This window comes from Bombus vancouverensis, chromosome 6 (assembly GCF_051014615.1).
Source record: "Bombus vancouverensis nearcticus chromosome 6, iyBomVanc1_principal, whole genome shotgun sequence".
Lineage (NCBI taxonomy): Eukaryota > Metazoa > Arthropoda > Insecta > Hymenoptera > Apidae > Bombus > Bombus vancouverensis.
Window position 1 is genome coordinate 7,071,350 of NC_134916.1, and position 19,008 is coordinate 7,090,357.

General features: G+C 31.1%; 3 protein-coding genes across 7 annotated transcripts in view; 1 reads left to right on the forward strand and 2 right to left on the reverse strand.

Annotated features, from left to right (window-relative positions):
* The window catches only part of LOC117158015 (uncharacterized), a 31,888-nt gene extending 22,802 nt beyond the window's left edge, over positions 1-9,086 (reverse strand). Inside the window, exons 1-3 of one of the 5 annotated variants that reach the window (XM_076619148.1) lie at positions 7,322-7,520; positions 7,130-7,231; positions 912-1,049 (exon numbers count right to left, since the gene is read on the reverse strand). In XM_076619148.1, coding sequence (XP_076475263.1) covers positions 912-972 — 61 coding nt within the window. In that variant the 5' untranslated portion in view covers positions 973-1,049; positions 7,130-7,231; positions 7,322-7,520. Of the gene's footprint in view, positions 1-911; positions 1,050-1,367; positions 1,560-7,129; positions 7,232-7,321; positions 7,521-8,978 lie in introns of those variants that run through there. The other 4 variants (XM_033336467.2, XM_033336462.2, XM_033336469.2 and 1 more) reach the window with 4 other exon arrangements.
* A 1,762-nt stretch (positions 9,087-10,848) lies between these two features.
* Klp64D (kinesin-like protein 64D) lies at positions 10,849-15,151 on the forward strand. The gene is made up of 9 exons (XM_033336402.2): positions 10,849-10,985; positions 11,236-11,654; positions 11,767-11,957; positions 12,121-12,260; positions 12,340-12,537; positions 12,611-13,002; positions 13,068-13,485; positions 13,564-13,689; positions 13,771-15,151. The coding sequence occupies exons 1-9, from the start codon at positions 10,971-10,973 to the stop codon at positions 13,906-13,908; spliced, it is 2,037 nt and encodes a 678-aa protein (XP_033192293.1). The 5' UTR covers positions 10,849-10,970; the 3' UTR covers positions 13,909-15,151.
* On the reverse strand, positions 15,139-17,642 carry LOC117157994 (lysosomal Pro-X carboxypeptidase). Its single transcript, XM_033336403.2, has 7 exons — positions 17,296-17,642; positions 16,886-17,026; positions 16,521-16,801; positions 16,288-16,445; positions 16,045-16,217; positions 15,590-15,939; positions 15,139-15,420 (listed from the first exon to the last, which is right to left on the reverse strand). Exons 1-7 carry the CDS (start codon positions 17,461-17,463, stop codon positions 15,207-15,209), a joined length of 1,485 nt encoding a protein of 494 aa, XP_033192294.1. The 5' UTR covers positions 17,464-17,642; the 3' UTR covers positions 15,139-15,206.
* Positions 17,643-19,008: the final 1,366 nt, after the last annotated feature.

Consider the following 19,008-nt stretch of genomic DNA (forward strand, 5'->3'; position numbering starts at 1 on the left):
GAACGGTATTGCGTTGCAGGATAACTCGTCCGTGACCATCGTACGAATAATATTGTATCGCGATATATCTCGTATACGCTTGCGAAGCGATTAAAGTACCATGTACTGATTATTATCGTAAGACCAAAAGTAGACAGTTTTCGGTATATTTGAAATATATTTATGTATGTACGTCAAAATATTCAAACCTGCTCGAACTGCAATTAACATTCGTTGGGCCACACTTACAGAAAGTGTATGTCTTGAATACAAAAGGCAATGCTTTAATTAAGAATCACCGCACTATCCGCACTGATCGTAGAATACTAATATCGCGTGATTATAAGACCTTCTTTCAAACTTTACTTGGATATTTCGGTTCATATTGATCAAATAATGTAGATCATGCGCTTTCTACCTTTGATAGAATGGTATCATACTAAGCTTGTATTTATTTATTCTTTCTTATTTTTGTTCAAGATACATTCTTTCAGCGTGTAATGCAAGTCAACGATGCGTTACATGAGTGTGAAATAGCATATTTCCTCTTTGAGTATGTATGTATATACACCAAACTTTAACTTGTTTGATATTTTATACTGTGTGGGTGGTTATAATTTGTACCAATTATAAACGAAAAATTGGAAATCGAAATGAATGAATATGTTACAATCATGCCCATACCATAAAAAAATATACACTAAAAATTGTTACAATTTAGTTTCGATACATCCTTTAATCGTGAGAAAATCGTTATTGAGTATCTATGTATCAAGAGAAAGGAAGGAAAGAAAGGAAAGGAAACAATCGACGACTAAGAGAAGTCTAGTAAAGAAAAACGTAGTCCTAGAAGCTAGTATTTCTGTTGTAGTAATTACGGTGCTATTGTTCTAAATGAGTGTTCACCTGATGCTCGGACCGAAGTACCATACCTTTTTTCAAGGATGTTCCTCGTGTCAGGTGCCTCGTCATAAAGCTGGAAAGTAGCTGCATACTTGTTTTTCGAACGACTTCTTGATTTTCACCGTGATACTCTCACCGTGGCGTCCTATTCCGCCGTCACTTTTATTCTAATAAAATCATCAATTAAAGACCTCGAACAGAAACATTAACCAACCAAGAATGTTTTGACAAATCGTACACAAAACGACTATAGATTTAACGATCTTTAAATAGAAATACGGGCATTGGAAACCTCGCCTTGCTCGGCTCTTTTTAATGAATCATCGTTCTAAGGATAAATATTTGATAGCGGTGTTCTTACGATGCTGTTAATTTGAATCTATGTACGTGTTCACTCGGGAATTTTCGTATGATACGTATGATACTATAAGCAAGGAAAAAGTCGTGCCTCGAAGTAATTCGAAAGAAGAAAATAAAACACTTACGATTGATGGAGTTCGTGATATAATATAACTGCTCTTTGATAAGCTGTACAAAATTTTCTTTCGACACGAGGTAAGTACGTTACTGAAATTTTTCAATATCGTTCTGTGACGCTTTCTTCTCTAATATTAAGCTGAAGATTATATTTTGAAAAATTTATTCAATTTTCACATAGTGTTTTTCACTGTATTTTCGTCTTCAAGTCGTTTGAATTGTTTCTGAACGTTATCTGAATAATTTAAAAATTCTGCAATTGCATTAGAGAGAATGAAAGAAATTTCTTCGCGAAAAGTTTACAAATTTTTTCAAGTAAGATTTCTTCCTCTAGAGTTTAGAGTCTAGACTAGAGAAACGAATAATTGCACAACGATTTTCGATTCTGATTTGGATTATCTTGAATGATTTCATAAGCTAAAATGTATTAATAAAATATATTTTATTAAATTCCTCAAACTTTAACATTTTTAATCGAAATTCAAAGAAAAATTTACTTTTGTGTAAACGCACCGATTCATTATATATAAAACTAGATTCTTCTCTTTGTTACTTCAAATAGAACTAGGTATTTGGAGGTAAACAATGTTTCTGTTAAATCAGTAAATAATCTTAATGGAAAATCCGTTTTCCATTTCTCACGGCACCATAATAATTGAAATCGATGGATGACGGAGATTCATATTCGTATTTTCCATTGTTAGTGGAAGAACGCGGATCCTTTCCTACCGGCACACGGACTCGTACTGGATACGAACAAATTGTTAGTACGCCAAGGACGCCACCGGCCATCTGTTTTCTCGAAAAGAACTGGTTATATTCGCGCTTGCGCCACCCTTATCACGAGTCACGAACACAAATATGTTTCTGCGATTGATTAGAACTGTATTGCTCTAAAAACTGGAGGATTGATTAATCAAGGATCGGTGTACATTATATACATATAGTATCTTTTTATGCTACACGTATTCATGTGTACGAAATCTTGTTATCTGTTAAAGAAAATTTATTATTTTTCGTTAGAAAGATTTCCTTTCTTCTTTATTTCATATTTATATGATAATCCATAATTCATTTTCTTTCCCTTTCATTAAATTTTAAGGCAATAAAAATTTATCCATTTACAATGGTTAAATTCGTTTTAATAAATATATAGCAATTTCCATGAAATGTAGGTAATAGAGGTGAACTATTTATTAAATTTATTACATCTCTGTATACTCCAAATTTGTTTAACTTTTTCCGATACGAATTATATTTTAGCATTTTATGTAATATACAGGGTGGTTGGTAACTGGTGGTACAAGCGGAAAGGGGGTGATTTTACGCGAAAAAAGAAGTCGAAAATATAGAATAAAAATTTTTCGTTTGAGGCTTTGTTTTCGAGAAAATCGACTTTGAATTTTCGCTCGGTACGTGCGTGCGGTACGTTATAACGGATCTCACTGTAGATCGTTGTCTCGATGGAAAAATTAAAAAAAAAAAATTTTTATTCCATATTTTCGACTTCTTTTTTCGCGTAGAATCACCTCCTTTCCGCTTGTACCACCAAGTTACCAACCACCCTGTATAGTATTTTATCTTGCAAACTAATAACAAATTATCTAAATTTAAAACATATTCACAACTATCATATTTACTACGAAGAATGACGATGTTAGATCAATGATTAATATCATGTGCACGTAAGAGTATATTATCGCAATGTAAGAGTATATTATCACCATGCTGGCCCCTGAAATCTATGATGCTAATGGCGTTCGTAAATAGGGACCGTTGCTTAACGGCATTGTGCGTGCAACATGTCGACAAGTAAAATTTCCACCCGAGAAAACATTTTCATCCGGCGATATTAAAAATCTTTATAACAGGTAATAGTAATGGTAACGGTTTCGTAATAATAACAACAACAACAACAATAATAATAATAATAGTAATAGGATATGATTATATGTATAGATAATAATAATTTATATTTTGTGTATAGTGCGTATAATGTCATTCGGTGTTTCCTGTCATTAGTAGATTTATCAGGAGTTTCTTCGATTTCTTAAGTCATCTAGGAACTGGAGCGAACACTTCGCTAAATATGTACCTACATGTTGTCCGATTGTTATATTGTGAAGCGACTAAGATAAAATAGTAATTATATCGACAACATCATGGTACGTATCCAGATGAATGTTTGCAAACAAAGTTCGATAAATCGAAGGAAGAATGATCCGATGGTACATTAATTTTTCCAAAACTAAAGGCTATTCGTTCGTGAGAATATGTATTACGGCTTAACATTAAGCTTAACGTTATAAATCATTAAGATCTTTTGTAAAAGATATCCTGAAATGACTAATGATAGTAATGTAGTACTCGTCAGATTGTGGGATTGCTTTCAAACTACCAGCTCTCGTCGTCGACCTCTCTTTCCTTTTCTTTCTCTTTTATTTGTTTCCTGACCAACATCTGTCTTACGCGCCATACCTTACTATACCGCATTACATTGCCACAACCCGTACATAACGTACCGATCCAACGACTCCGCGTTTATGGTGCAATGTGCTCACCGTCTACCTCGAGAATTTCAGAGAATTCCTTGAAAAAAAAAGCATCTCAGGGACGCATCTCAGATCACGCGTCGCCCTGTGTCGATTATGTGCGCAAATTGATAGCTTTTCATTATGGAATTTATTTGAAATAACTTATGAGCCGATAGCTTGAAAAATATCGACATCTTCAAAACACACATTTTTTCCATAATATAAAAGTTATAATAACCGTGTATATGTAATGCTTTCATTTCCTATTTATTTGTAATTAAATTCGAAATATAATATGCAATGAATATTGTTTTGGGTTTGGGAAGTGGGTAATTGATTTCTTTATGAATGAAGAAAATATGTAGTAACAAACACATGTATATCATCTCGTTAGCTCACTGCATCTTGTTAAATTCATGATAAATAAAGATGATATCTACATACGTATCATACAAGAAGTAAAAGTAAATAGACGTGAGAGCCACTTCCTTCAAAAATGATATAATCGATTAACAGTTTCGTTACAACTGACATATATGTTATGTCATATGATTTGTTCTAATAATGCTACCGATGCATTTGTTTCGTTTCGTTATTTGTTTCAATAATGCGCCGCACCTATTGCGTTTTTATTTTCATCAAATATTTATTATTATTGCGTCGCCACGCTTACAAGCAGAATGTTATTTTTCGTCGATTTACTATTGATTCGCCAATAGAATAGCTGATAAAGAAATTAGGTATCCAAAAGAGTTTAAGGAATCTCTTATACATTTCTAAGAAGAGTTAGAAATAATGCTTTGGACGATAATTCAGAAAATACGCCACTTACACGTAGCGATTCTGACAGTTCGTTGTCAGATAGCACCGATGTATGTACAGTTGAAGATATGGTAATTGATGATATATATATCATTATTCTCAACACCAATTGTTCAAATACCAACTTTATCTGATATTCCAGTATATTGGGATGGTAATGGGGATTCAATTTTCAATGAAGAATTCAATTTACAAACTAAAGCAAACTCTTAATCGATAGTAATTTTCTTGATATATGTGTCATATGAGTTGATGGTTGACAGCCGGAAATTCCAATGTGCAACTTAATGAATTATTTCTAACGAAAGGGCAACAATTCATAACATTTTCCAACTGGAAAGCCATCCCTAAAGAGAGACTTTACCGAAACAATGTAGATATTATTCGTTAGATAACAAACGAAGAGGCAACATCAAACCAATAAAAAAATTGTCAAGCAAACTTCTGTTTTGGAAATTGTTTCGAAAAATTTCATTTCGATATGCGATGATTTCAAAATTTATGTATTTGTTATTAACATATTATGAAACATAATTTGCATTGCTTAATATTTCGCAGCTTTCTTTTCATTTATATATACATATAATAATTATATATATTAAATATATAACATATAACATGGCGGTACAAGCGGAAAGGGGGTGATTCTACGCGAAAAAAGAAGTCGAAAATATAGAATAAAAATTTTTTCTTTTTTAATTTTTTTTTTAATTTTTCCATCGAGACAACGATCTACAGTGAGATCCGTTATAACGAGACGCGATAAAATGCACGCGTACCGACCGAAAATTCAAATTCGATTTTCTCGAAAACAAAGCCTCAAACGAAAAATTTTTATTCTATATTTTCGACTTCTTTTTTCGCGTAGAATCACCCCCTTTCCGCTTGTACCACCAGTTACCAACCACCCTATATATATATATATATATAATTTTATATATACATATAATTTTATATATACATATAATTTTATATATACATATATATACACATATATGCATACATAAAAAATGACAATAAAATCAACTAAATATTTAATTGTCTTCACGAACTGGTTGTACATATATTAGGTACTATTAAGTAGTTGAAACGCATGCGTCACCAACACTGCGTGAAAAAGGTACATATATACACGCGTATGTATCGTGCATTTGACAGTACTGCTGTCACACCATATATTGTACATTTAGACGGAAAACATCAGGCAGAAAGATGAAGCAACGACCAGTAATGTTAAATTAAACATTATCATATTAAAGAGTAACATTACTGTGATTTCTGACAAAAGATATTTTATTATCAGCAAAAGTGTTGAACAACTTTGATTTATATCAGCTATAAAGGAATAATAAAATATGTGTATATATCTGTATATATCTGCTGTAATTGGACGTTTACACGAAGTAACATAATAAATATTAAATACAAATGATCGACATTTAATAATGTGAAATCATTGAATTTTCTCGTGATGGATTTTATTAAATTTACTTCTAAAGTAAATGTATTTTTCTCCTCTGGCATATTTCTACGTATACCTTAGAAGACAACACCTTTCACAGAGTTGGTGAAGTTCTTTCTGAAACCTGTTCTTGTTTTGTCGAAGGAATTGACACTCTGACTAGCTTCCTATTCTGAACTTATTTACATATTTATACTGACATACCAGCGTATACATTGTGAGAGATGTACACTAGTTTACTTTCCACAATTAATATTAACAGACTTCGTTTCTACAATTATCTGCCAACTATCTGTTTGCTCTCTTATTTCTAAACTACTGGACCGAACAAAATAGCATACTATTAAATTAATTAACGCAACTTGCGTTAATTAATTGGTTAAGAAAGATATTTGGTTTTTTTTTAAAGGTGAATAACATTTAAGCTGTTCAAGGTAGTAAAGAAACGAAAAATATAACCTATAAATAGAATACCAATAGAATTAATCGTAAGTTAATCGACATAAGAATTTTCTACTAGCAACATGTTTATACCAAGTTCAGTGTCTTTCATTTCTTTCTCTTTTCATAAAACTAATAACTGCACCAGCTTTCCTTACGCGGGACAGCGTGAAAAATATTGTAGCTATCATCGAAGAGAATTATTTCCGTTAGACTAGTTTTACGGATTATGTTTATACGAGTCAAGCGACCACATCAAGCTTTTCCAGCATAGGGAAATGCGACAATTCATTATGAGCCAATTCACGTAGTAATAACACGTGCGCTGGAAAGTAATATGTACAATTCTAGCCGCGTATCGTTTGGTGGTATGTCAATTGTATGTACTTACGTACGTTATTTACATACAAATGTACATACGTATGAGACCAGCAATTTCGACGATTCAACGCGTGTGATAGCATTTTACCCATTAACGAACGTCTTACTTTTTCGTGAATAATATACTGACCTTGATAGCTGGTATATGTACATATGCATAATATAAGAATCCTTTCACACTTTCACGAATGACATACATAACTACATATGCATGTATATCGTTTTCCTGGTCCTGCGAGCGAAAGCGTGTTTTCCATAACTTCCATGCGGTATAATTAGAATTTCGTGAGTTGTAATTAGAATGATACGATAACATACATACCCTATGTCAAAATTATCTATCTTATCGCGTAGAGAAATTGTTGCTCCGTTTGCGTACGTTTCCACATTTCTATCCTCAAACCGATCTCACTGATCATACACAATTCGACGACAACAAGCAAGGAGCTGGAAGACAGACTTTCTTGCGTGAAAATGACCACGCATAACCGGTCGACGCATCCGTCCTCGTTCACGAGTATAGAAACACTGACCTGCCGTCACGAGAGGAGAGCAAACCAGGTAAGAGGTAACAGAACCTCTCCCTACTATTTCCGTCCTGTCCTCTCTTTCTGCTTCACTCGCTCTCCGTCCTTCTTTTCCACCTTTTTCCTTTCTTCCCTCCTTAATCTTCTCTATTCTTTCTCCTCGCCTTTCCTATCTTATTTTTCTTTCTTACACCTGTGTTTCATACTTCCTCTGACTTTCCCTGTCTCTCTTCTGCATCTCCTGTCTTTCTTTCTTCACAAAATTGTTGGGTCTATCTTTTTCCTATTTCCACTGCTTTGATAGGTCTTTTCTATCGCTTCGTTCCCTCCTTTCCTTTCTTCTTTTTTCCCTTCTTTATCTCTTTTTTGCAAGAAATCAGGTATATTGCGAAAATAGAATATATTAAATCTCATTCTATCTATGCACTAATCACTATTCCATTTTATTTTTTTTTTGTATACCATTCTCTGACACTGACTAATCGATTTATAGCAATTAATAGTTTCTAGGTTTCTAAATTAAAATAAAATATTATTGTAATTTATAAATGTTGTAATATACAGACATGCTCCATTCTGCTGTATATTGTAATTATATTTTATTTATATAATTATATTTTTGCTATATTTAAACGATATTTTAATTATGTATAGGTAAGACTAAAGTATACATAGTTTACGTTTTGCGAGCATTCTTTATACGCACGCTTTAGAAAGATGAATGAAATAATATGTACATATGTCTGAATGAGAAATGAGTAACATCCACTTCGATTAGGATCTCCACGAGTAGATATATTCGATCGATATAATAAAATATTTTAATTTGCGAAATAACAATGTAGTAAATCTTTTTGCATTCCTTGTATGGAAGAAATTGAAAAGCTCATGTTTTAGAATAAAACTGAAAATGTTGTCGTACACAAATATATACAAACATACACACCTAAAGCTAAGCCTAATTCGAAATAACTGGTTTTTTGATAAAACGCCCTCTTTACATATGAATAGAAAAAAAGATCAACAAACACCAGATACAATCGTTTAAACTACCATTTAAATACATACTGAATAACCATATAAAAAACATTTTTGAGGAAAATCATTAAAATATGATCTCATTTTATAATTTTTAAATTATGTTTTTTTATCTCCATAATTACCGCTAACGTAAAGCCACCCTGCAGCGTCGGAATTATATTTTCCAATATAAATATCAATTTTAAACAAATTACATATAATTTGTTCTTTATTAGTTCCATTTCGCTAATCCCAAACAAATGAGATTAATCATCTTCAGAAATACATAACATACATATTATAAGTCCTTATTTTTCCACTATTTGGAATTTATATCGTATTTTTTTGTAGGCATACATTAATGTGTCTGATTGTTCATATATGTATTGGAATAGGAAGATCGATATTTCGTCGAAGCGAATAGGTCCTTACCTGCTGCCTACGCGTCCTGGTAACTTTACATCACTGTAACACCGGTATATCTAGCAGCTAGCAGACAGTGGCGTGCGTATCACCAAGTTCACCGTCTTTTCTTGTAACGTAACCCTGCGTAGGGTGTATTGCTCTCGCGTGCAGAAAATGTATTGTTACGGTCGTCAGCTGCTCTTTCGCTTCAAACGAGTACACTCTTTCTCTAGGTGGGGATATGCATCAGGGTCCCAGTGTACGACACACAGAGGGGAATGACTAGAAAACAGGGAGAGGGATTTGTTTCCTATTGTTCACACTGCATATGCATGCAATCTTTGCTCAACGATTGTCACCGTAAATTGGATATTTGTCGCCTATGGAACTTTTCTAAGGTTAACGTTTCCTTCTTTCCCTGTTTTTTTTTTTTTTATAAATCTCAGTGACTCGTATCCTGTATATAAGTACATGTTTTGAGCGTACTTCGTACGTTTCCTCATTCGTTCCTTTTCTCCTACTAGTTAATTATTATCATTTTATTTCAATACCATTCATTTTGTTATAATAATGTTATAATGATATTATATAAAATTTTTAAACTGGTAAATTTTATTTTTATTGCTTGTAAATGTAATCATGATTCGTTTCTGTCTCCTGTTACAAGAGAGATACAGATACACGAATATTATTATTGATAGTTGTATAAAAGAATTATATGAGTCATTAATATGAAATGTAGACCCGCGGAGGTGAAATTTAGCTTCGTGGAAGCCAAATTGTTTATTATTAATAACACAAATTAAAATATATTTTTTGACATTCGATATTATGTATATACAATATATAATATAATATAACGTCATATATACAGGGTGGTTGGTAACTGGTGGTACAAGCAGAAAGGGGGTGATTCTACGCGAAAAAAAAAGTCGAAAATATAGAATAAAAATTTTTTTTTTTTTTTTAATTTTTCCATCGAGACAACAGATCTACAGTGAGATCCGTTATAACGTACCGCACGCGTACCGAGCGAAAATTCAAAATCGATTTTCTCGAAAACAAAGCCTCGAACGAAAAATTTTTATTCTATATTTTCGACTTCTTTTTTCGCGTTGAATCACCCCCTTTCCGCTTGTACCACCAGTTACCAACCACCCTGTATATATGATGATATACATATAATGGCATGTATCTTGTTATATATATATAACACATATGTATAAATGATAAGTTAAAGTGTTAAAGTGGAATCACCGACAATGATATAATTGCACGAAAAAAAATATTAGCTCTATAATTATACATATCTTTATCTAAAATATACTCTGATTTGAACATTTAATCTGACCTTAGGTGACACTCTCAGAATTCAATCTAATTCAATAAATCTTTACATTTAGACACACATTTTGTAACATTATATTTCTTAATTTTATTTATTCTCTTATTTTTTATCAAACTGTTTCGTTTCATAATATATATTATATTTGTACATATACAAGAATATTTCATAAGTAAGATAAATGAAAAATCAATCATCTTACCTATTCATACTATAATATGATATAGTATAACTAAATAATACAACAAGGTAAATATAAAAGTTGTTTATCGTCAAAAAATCGAGATCTATATGTACATTGTCCTTTGTTTATGAATTTGCATTTCATTTATATTATTGTCTAATAGTCTAATACCTGAAAGATAAAACGTAAGTGCAAATGGAGATAAAATAAAAAAGAAATATTTTATTTATACAACTACAGGACTTTGTAACATTGACTAAAATGTCTCTAATAAAATATCGGTAAATTACTCATCGAGTTCTTAATTTGATGGACTATAGATGACGTGACCTGCTTGTATCTATCTTCATGCTATATAATTATACAAATCGATCCATTTGTTTACGGAGGTCGTTTGCTAGTCCATTGCGTTTTACCAGTATTTTTAGATTAAATAGTATTATGCTTTAAATCCTGTGTTTATGTGACTTTAGAAGGAAATAAAGCTGCAATGCCGGGGACTGAAGTTAGTATTTTTATGTATCACAGAAACATGCGTTTTAAATGAAGGATACTGAATTATTTTTTTGACAGTTCTGGCTGTCAAATCGTATTATTATCGTAATCGTATTATTCATTAGAAATTTGGGAAAAGAAATATAATAATGAATATAAATTAAATTTTGTCGATATTTTACTCTTTTATTTCTCGTATCGTATAACTTTTTCATAATTTAATATTCTTACTTTTAATAATATAATAATCCTTTATCTAGGACAATACAGCAGAACTCGGAGAAATAGAAAATGTTAGGGTTGTGGTCCGTGTTCGACCTTTAAATGGAAAGGAGTTGGACGGGCACTGTAAGAATATAGTACGCGTGGATACAATAAATAGTGAAATAACAGTTGAAAATCCTAATGCTGCACAAGGAGAACCACCAAAAGTATTTTCCTTTGACGCTGTCTTTGATACTGATTCAACTCAAGTTGATATTTACAATGAAACTGCGAGACCTATCGTGGATAAAGTTCTTCAAGGATACAATGGAACTATATTTGCATATGGACAAACAGGCACTGGTAAAACATATACTATGTCAGGTGCAAAGACATCTCCACAACTTAGGGGAATCATTCCTAATACCTTTGCACATATTTTTGGATACATAGCTAAGGCTCATGACAACCAAAAGTAAGTATTTTTTATGGAAAAGGAAATAAATCAAAATTTCATTAGTATTCAATTTTATATTTAAGTATTTTGTGTGAATTAAACATATAAAGAAATAATGTTTGATTGATAGATTCCTTGTACGTGCAACATATTTAGAGATTTATAATGAAGAAGTTAGAGACTTACTTGGTAAAGATCAAAATACTAGACTAGAAGTAAAGGAAAGACCTGATATTGGAGTATTTGTAAAAGATCTCAGTGGCTATGTTGTCAATAATGCTGATGATTTAGATCGAATAATGTCTCTTGGTAATAAGAATCGTAAGTATCTTGTCAGGTACCTTCGTAGAATATATAATTGTACATATATAATTTTAAATATTAATATCTATGATAATGGAAACAGCCATGCTTCTAATGTTATAATAAATTCTTATGATATATAATTCTTCCATATGATATATAATTCTTATATAATACATAGGTGTTGTTGGAGCTACAGCAATGAACGTATTGAGTTCGAGGTCTCATGTAATATTTACAATCACAGTTGAATCTAGTCAACTTGGAGAGGATGGCGAACAACATGTAAAAATGGGGAAGCTTCATTTAGTTGATTTAGCTGTATGAAATTCTTATTCTCATTATCCCACTGTACTCTAGTTTAACATATTTTCTAATTCATGCCATTGATATTCTCTAGGGTTCGGAAAGACAAAGCAAGACAAAAGCTTCTGGAGTTCGTTTAAGAGAAGCAACAAAAATTAATTTATCACTTTCGACACTAGGTAACGTAATATCTGCATTAGTTGATGGTCAGAGTTCACATGTGCCTTACAGAAATTCCAAACTCACGAGATTGTTACAAGATTCTTTGGGTGGTAACTCAAAAACTTTAATGGTAACATTATTCATTTTCTTTCCTTTCTACGTTTTCTTTCTCCATTATTCATGAAATAATTATTTCAATTTAGTGTGCAAATATAAGTCCAGCAGATATAAACTATGACGAAACTATCAGTACACTTCGTTATGCGAACCGCGCTAAGAATATTAAAAATAGAGCGAGAATTAATGAAGATCCAAAAGATGCTTTACTTCGGCAGTTTCAAGTTGAAATCGAACAATTACGTAAACAATTGGAAGAAAATGGTGCTGAAATGTCTGAATCTGAAGACGAATCTGAAGATTCTGAAGAAATAGGGGAGACTAGACATGAGAAGAAAGCTCGACGTAGAAGAAGTCAAATATTAACAATGGAAGAATTAGAAGATAGGGATATAGATTCCAATGAAAAAATTGACAAAGCTGAAAGAGAAGATAAAAGTCCCGATGACAAAGATGTTATCGAATTAAAAAGAACTCAGTAAGTTTTTAGAGAATTGGTTAAAGAATATCGCTGAAAAGTATATAAGATATTAATTATTCTAGGAGCGAGAAAGAAGCATTACGAGAGAAAATGCAGAATCTACAAAATAAGATTTTAGTCGGAGGTGAAAATTTGTTGGAAAAAGCAGAAGCTCAAGAACAGTTATTGGCTGCAGCTGCAATTGAACTTGAACAACGTAAAAGCAGAGAAGAACAGTTGAAAAAAGCTATTGAAGCAAAGGAAGCTGAACGTATTGATATAGAAGAGAAATATTCTTCCTTGCAAGAAGAAGCTGCAGGGAAAACTAAGAAATTAAGTCGCGTACATACAATGTTAATGTCTGTTAAAGCAGAGTTATCTGATTTACAGCAAGAACATCAAAGAGAGATGGAAGGGCTTTTGGAAGGAGTTAGAGGTATTGGGCGAGAATTACAACTTCAAGAGTTAATAGTAAATAGTTACATTCCTGTTGAATATCAGGTATCTATGGCAGTGTAATATTTTATTTAAAAAAATAAATATTTTCGCCAAAAGATCTATGTACCAATCCTATTTTAGACAACGATTGAAAGATATGTTCATTGGAATGAAGATATTGGGGAATGGCAATTAAAGTGTGTAGCATATACAGGTAACAATATGCGCAAAGCACAAATCACGCCACCATTAGGAACTAACAAGGATGTACGTATTAATATTTCAGAATTAACAATAAATCACATTTATGTAATAAATCATCATACTTACAATAATTTCTATTCCTAGCAAATTCAGCCTGATATGTCAAACATATATCTCTCTTACAATAACGGAATTGATAATACTTTCGTGCAACCAAAAAAAATACGAAGCCGATCTGGAGTTCCAAGGCCAACTACAGCACATAGACGTACACCACACTAAAACTATGTTTAATCTATAAAATGATAAAAATATTTATATTTCACAAAGTATTCAATTCTATGATTTTTTAGAATTTTTTTTAAAGCATTATTCTAATTTATTTTTGTTTATATAATATATACGAGAAAATGAGTATTTTCTGCAATTATACATTTATTTCTATTCTGAATTAGGTATGTTCACACTGATCTTAAGTACTGCATAGAAGCAAAGGGTATATACAGTATAATAGAACAATATCTAATTAACAAGACCGGTTTATTAAGAACTACAATTTCTGTGTTGTATGATCATACAATTTAAAATTAGATGCTATGCAAAGTACTTAATTTCTGCTAATTTACATAAATTGCAGAAGTTAGAATTAAGTTCGATAGAGTTATTATTATTTCAACTCGGATGATTTTCTTATATTGTACACACCATTAATACTTAAAGAAGAATTATAACAGTAAGATTTTATGTTTTATGTATTTAGATACATTTTTGTGCGATGTCTATGAAATATTAGATGACGAAATCTAAATCAATGAATCAACTTCCACAGAAATTACATTTTCATATTTAATAGCATGCTATACAAGTTACTATTAAATGGAGAATTGATATAAAGATTTTAGGGAAGAAAAAGTATGTGCTGTACCTGTGTAATAAGAAATAAGATCGTTTAGCTCGATATAGGAAATTAGAGTTAAATGTAACTGAAAACAATAGGAACGCAATCTTTATCAAAAACTTAGCAATCTTATGTCTTTTTTCATTGTCGTTTATGTATTATAATTTGATAAAGACCAGATTTTCTTTAGCTTAATAATAGTATTATAATAAGTATTTCTATATAACGTTAAATTTTGTCACTAAAACATGATAATTTAAAAAAAGCAAAAGTAACTTGAATTTTGTTTAAAATTTAACGTGTACTAATGCTTGCTTAATCATTTATGTCAATAAACTTATAGAGAAAGCAAAGCACATCTCTATGGCAGAATAGGATTTTAACTGCATTTAAATTATTTTTTACTCTCTATTATCGAAAATATTTAAAAATTTTGTCTGTTTTAACTTTTTATTACGACATTAAGTACTGTGATAATAAAAATTCTTATTATTCTCAATTCCTTACCAATTACTTAAAGCAGTTAAGGATACTAGATGTTTGTAATTATTATTGTGTGTATATTATGCTTTTTTTGTATATAATTTACGAAATAAAAATAAATAATTATGTACTTATATAGTTTTCCGCATATTCGTTTTTTATTAAAGTTTCCTATTACAACATCAGTATAAAAATTTAGCTAATAAATTTTGTTTTTATCTCGGTATTCTTGAATCCATTTTTTAATAAAGAAGCGATGGTATTTCCGTGCTAAAACAACACTATATGGATCATTGGCATTACTGCTTCTTAAGTCAAGATGATGTGCACTTTCTGGTATTATTACTGCTACTGCTGAAGAAGATAAGTTTTGTAATACTCCACCACTAGACCATGGATCCATTAAACCATTACTAAATGAAACAAAATAATGAATAAATAAAAGATTACGTTATAAATGATAATTGTATTTCATGTGAAATATTAGTATATATATGTAGACTTGTATTATGCATATATTAATCTCACATTTGTTTCAATTGTTTTAAGTAAAACAAATTAATATTACTTGATGATATATACCTGAAAACAATATTTGTTGCAGTAGACAGATCTTTACATCCATATTGTTCGCATACTAAGTTTGGCTGTGGTTTTACTGAATATTGTTTCATACAGTCATTGATATATCTATCCAAATTCCATGAACGAGGTTTAAACATATCATTTATTCCATCTGAACATATTGGCATTACCATTTCTGTACAGGCTTGGAAAGGCCATCCAACAGCACCTAATTGAGGCACAGAATCATTTAAATTTAAACACTTTGTTTCACTAGAATAATTGGTGAATATATTAATTGCTTTGTGTATTGCTATTAACAACTCTGTTCCTACGAGTGATTGATTTGTTAGATGTTTGCATACAGCCTGTAATAACAACAATATCTTGTAAATTATAAAATGTACATAAATGAAATAATTTTATTTAGAGATTAATTGAACAATAAACTAATTGTAAATTGAGATACTTACTTTAACGGGGTAAGCAGGTAATGGTGTCAAAAAGTTAGCTTCATATGGATAATTTACTACAGCAAGGTTTATATAAATATCTTCCAAATAAGACATTAGTTGTTGGACATCACTTGAATTTTTTAATGGTTGACATAATTTCCAACTATCTGCTAACCACTCTCTCCCTTTGTCTATTAGAAAAAATAGAGAATAATTTTAAAAATATAAAAAGACAATATAAATAATAGGTTACCCTATTACCGCTTGATGTTATATTGATGATAGTATTCCATGATCTACGAATAAGTTTTGGACAGTTTGTATGAGCTGTTTTAAAATCTGAGGTAACTATGCGTACAAAAGCTTCACATTCTGTAACTCCACTAAACTGTAATATTGGAGCTGAAGATGCAATTGCTCTGTAATATTATATAATTTTTATTTATATTATATATCATTTTTATTGTATTTCTAGTTGGTATTGTTTCACTAACCCTTGTACAACATGAGGATATTTCATACGTATCCATGCACTAAGCATACCACCATATGAACCACCAAAAACTATAACAGGACTATACTTATATTCTGGTTTAGATTTCACATATTGAATCAAATCGACATAATCTGCAAGGGCTTGTCGAGATGTTAGATATCCTAAATGATTCAAATCCATGTAGGATTTATTGCCATAAGGCATAGATTCTCCATAGTAACGATGTTCAGCAAAAATTAATAAAGCTCCAAATTCTGGAGCTATGTCCCACATAAAACCCTGTAAAATATAAGAATTAAGTCGGAATTTTAAATTATGTTTAAATGAAATGTTAGTTAATTATCCTATAGGTTGTATACTTACAGTATTTTGAGCAAAATTTTCAATGTTACCTTCATTTCCAGTATAAAAGAAAATAGGTGCATCTTTTTTGATTTGCCAAGTATTATTTACAAGATATCGTAATTTAAATGTATCTGGCACTGAAAAGCTAAAGTGATCCACCTGTGATATATTTAAAATAATTTACTTTTTATACAAAAAAAATATAAATAAGATTCATACACGTATGTAATGTATAGAACTTTAGTAATTTAATAAGTTTAGATCTCTGTATATTGAGAGATTTTCTCGTAAAGCATATGCAATAATCGATAATTGATAAATGTAAGAACATATGTACATTAAATAGGCAAGAAAAGTAAACATATAAAAATACTTCGTAACAAATGTCACCGATAAAAGTTCTACATCAGGAATTTAATATCACATACTGGCATATCAATTGTTTTAATCTCATATTTGTATTTCCCGCTGTATAACTCATTTTGAGTGCGTAATTGATTTTGATAGTTTCCGTAAAATTTATTTAAAAGGATATATTGCATGGTAGGTTGCCATAATGCAATAAAAATGAATAGTAAAATATTGTACAGTCCCATCTCAATACACTATCAATGAATTCCAGATTCCAACTTTTAATTGACATTAATTGAATTAATTTATGATAAACTGACATCGGCAACAACTGTCTTCAGAGCATTTCCGTATCAGGCACTGATATATACACATACATATCTGTAATACATATATCCACAGTCGTATATGTATTACAGTGTATTAACTTTGAACCCGTGCATGCAAAAACTTGGAAAATGATCACATGACCACACATACGTTTAACACTACAATCAAAACATGGCATACGCCACCTAGAAGTTACCACTATAACTAGAGCTAATTATAAACGAGAACACAGAGGGAGTCTGGTGTCAGCGGCTACTACACGCATATTGTTTATTTGAAAAATATTCATTCAAAAAATACAACTCTTTCTTACTTCGATCGGCATTTTTCATTTTTAACGATTTGAACATTTTTTCTATGTTATAATTTAAAATTTGTGGGTTTTGTATAGTATCCGGACTGCAAAATATTGGACTAGAATGACAATCTTTAGAAACCTTTGAGATCTTTTTAAAAATTTGGTACTCTTAATCTACTGTATGACTTACTCTGTATGCATTTGAATTGTGAGTATTATTTGGATTATTTTTTATTTTCCGGCCATCATGCCGTGAGGTGGCCGGTTAGACTGTGATTATACAAACAGCGGTAAACGGTAAAATTAACATTTGATGCATTGGCATTAGTTGTGCCATTGCTTGTTTTACTGCTTTGTATGATCACGGTCTTACACGGATTTGTAGAGTTAAGATTTTTGTCGGTCAAATATTCATAAGGCTGAATTTTCAAAACTGTTTATTACTGTTAAAAATAACGGCTTCAATAACCTAAAATACCCCTGAAAAGACATATTCAGATAACAAATTTTGCAATCCAGATACTATACTTTATCCAAATATATTAATGATCACTTTCTACGAACTGACCGCTATTATCTGATTTTGATCGTTTTGCTATAAATATGTTGAGTGCAAAAATGAAAAACAAGGAAGAATGTGAGATACAGCTAAGACGCTTCATACAATTCATTTAAAACTTATTAGCATAGCTATATTTTAAAACATTTTCTGGAATATTTCGGAAACTAGTCGAAGTAGAGGAATGGTGTTAATCCAGACGAATTTTTTTCCGCTGGGGATATAACAGATTTTTTAAAAGTCCATTTGTTCAAAGAATATATTTGATAATCGAACTGATGATAACACTTTGTTAACAAATTAAAATATGCACTTTATTCCGACAACTTTGTAGATATAAATAGTTACGCGTGGTGCGTGTAGATGTATTTTCAGCGAAGAGTAAATAGTAAGTTAAACTGATGACTAATTAATGATCGAAAAACCAGTCAAGAGATGGTGAGTGACGTAGATATGAAAAGCCAGTCAAGAGATGGTAACTGAAGTAGGTATGAAAAACCAGTCAAGATATTGACTGGTTAACGGATGAAAAACCAGTCAAGATATTGTCTGGTCAACAAATAAAAACCCAGTGAAGTTCGGTGACGATGCTGTCGCAGAGAA

Bases quoted from the DNA above. Each gene is read 5' to 3' on its own strand.
- Klp64D (XM_033336402.2), top strand. The intron at 12,538-12,610 runs GTAACATTATTC...ATTTCAATTTAG, and splicing joins GTAACTCAAAAACTTTAATG to TGTGCAAATATAAGTCCAGC. The intron at 13,690-13,770 runs GTACGTATTAAT...TTCTATTCCTAG, and splicing joins CATTAGGAACTAACAAGGAT to CAAATTCAGCCTGATATGTC.
- LOC117157994 (XM_033336403.2), bottom strand. From the start codon at position 17,463: ATGGGACTGTACAATATTTTACTATTCATTTTTATTGCATTATGGCAA. The intron at 16,446-16,520 runs GTTAGTGAAACA...ATAATATTACAG, and splicing joins TATCCTCATGTTGTACAAGG to AGCAATTGCATCTTCAGCTC. The intron at 15,940-16,044 runs GTAAGTATCTCA...TTGTTATTACAG, and splicing joins TACCTGCTTACCCCGTTAAA to GCTGTATGCAAACATCTAAC.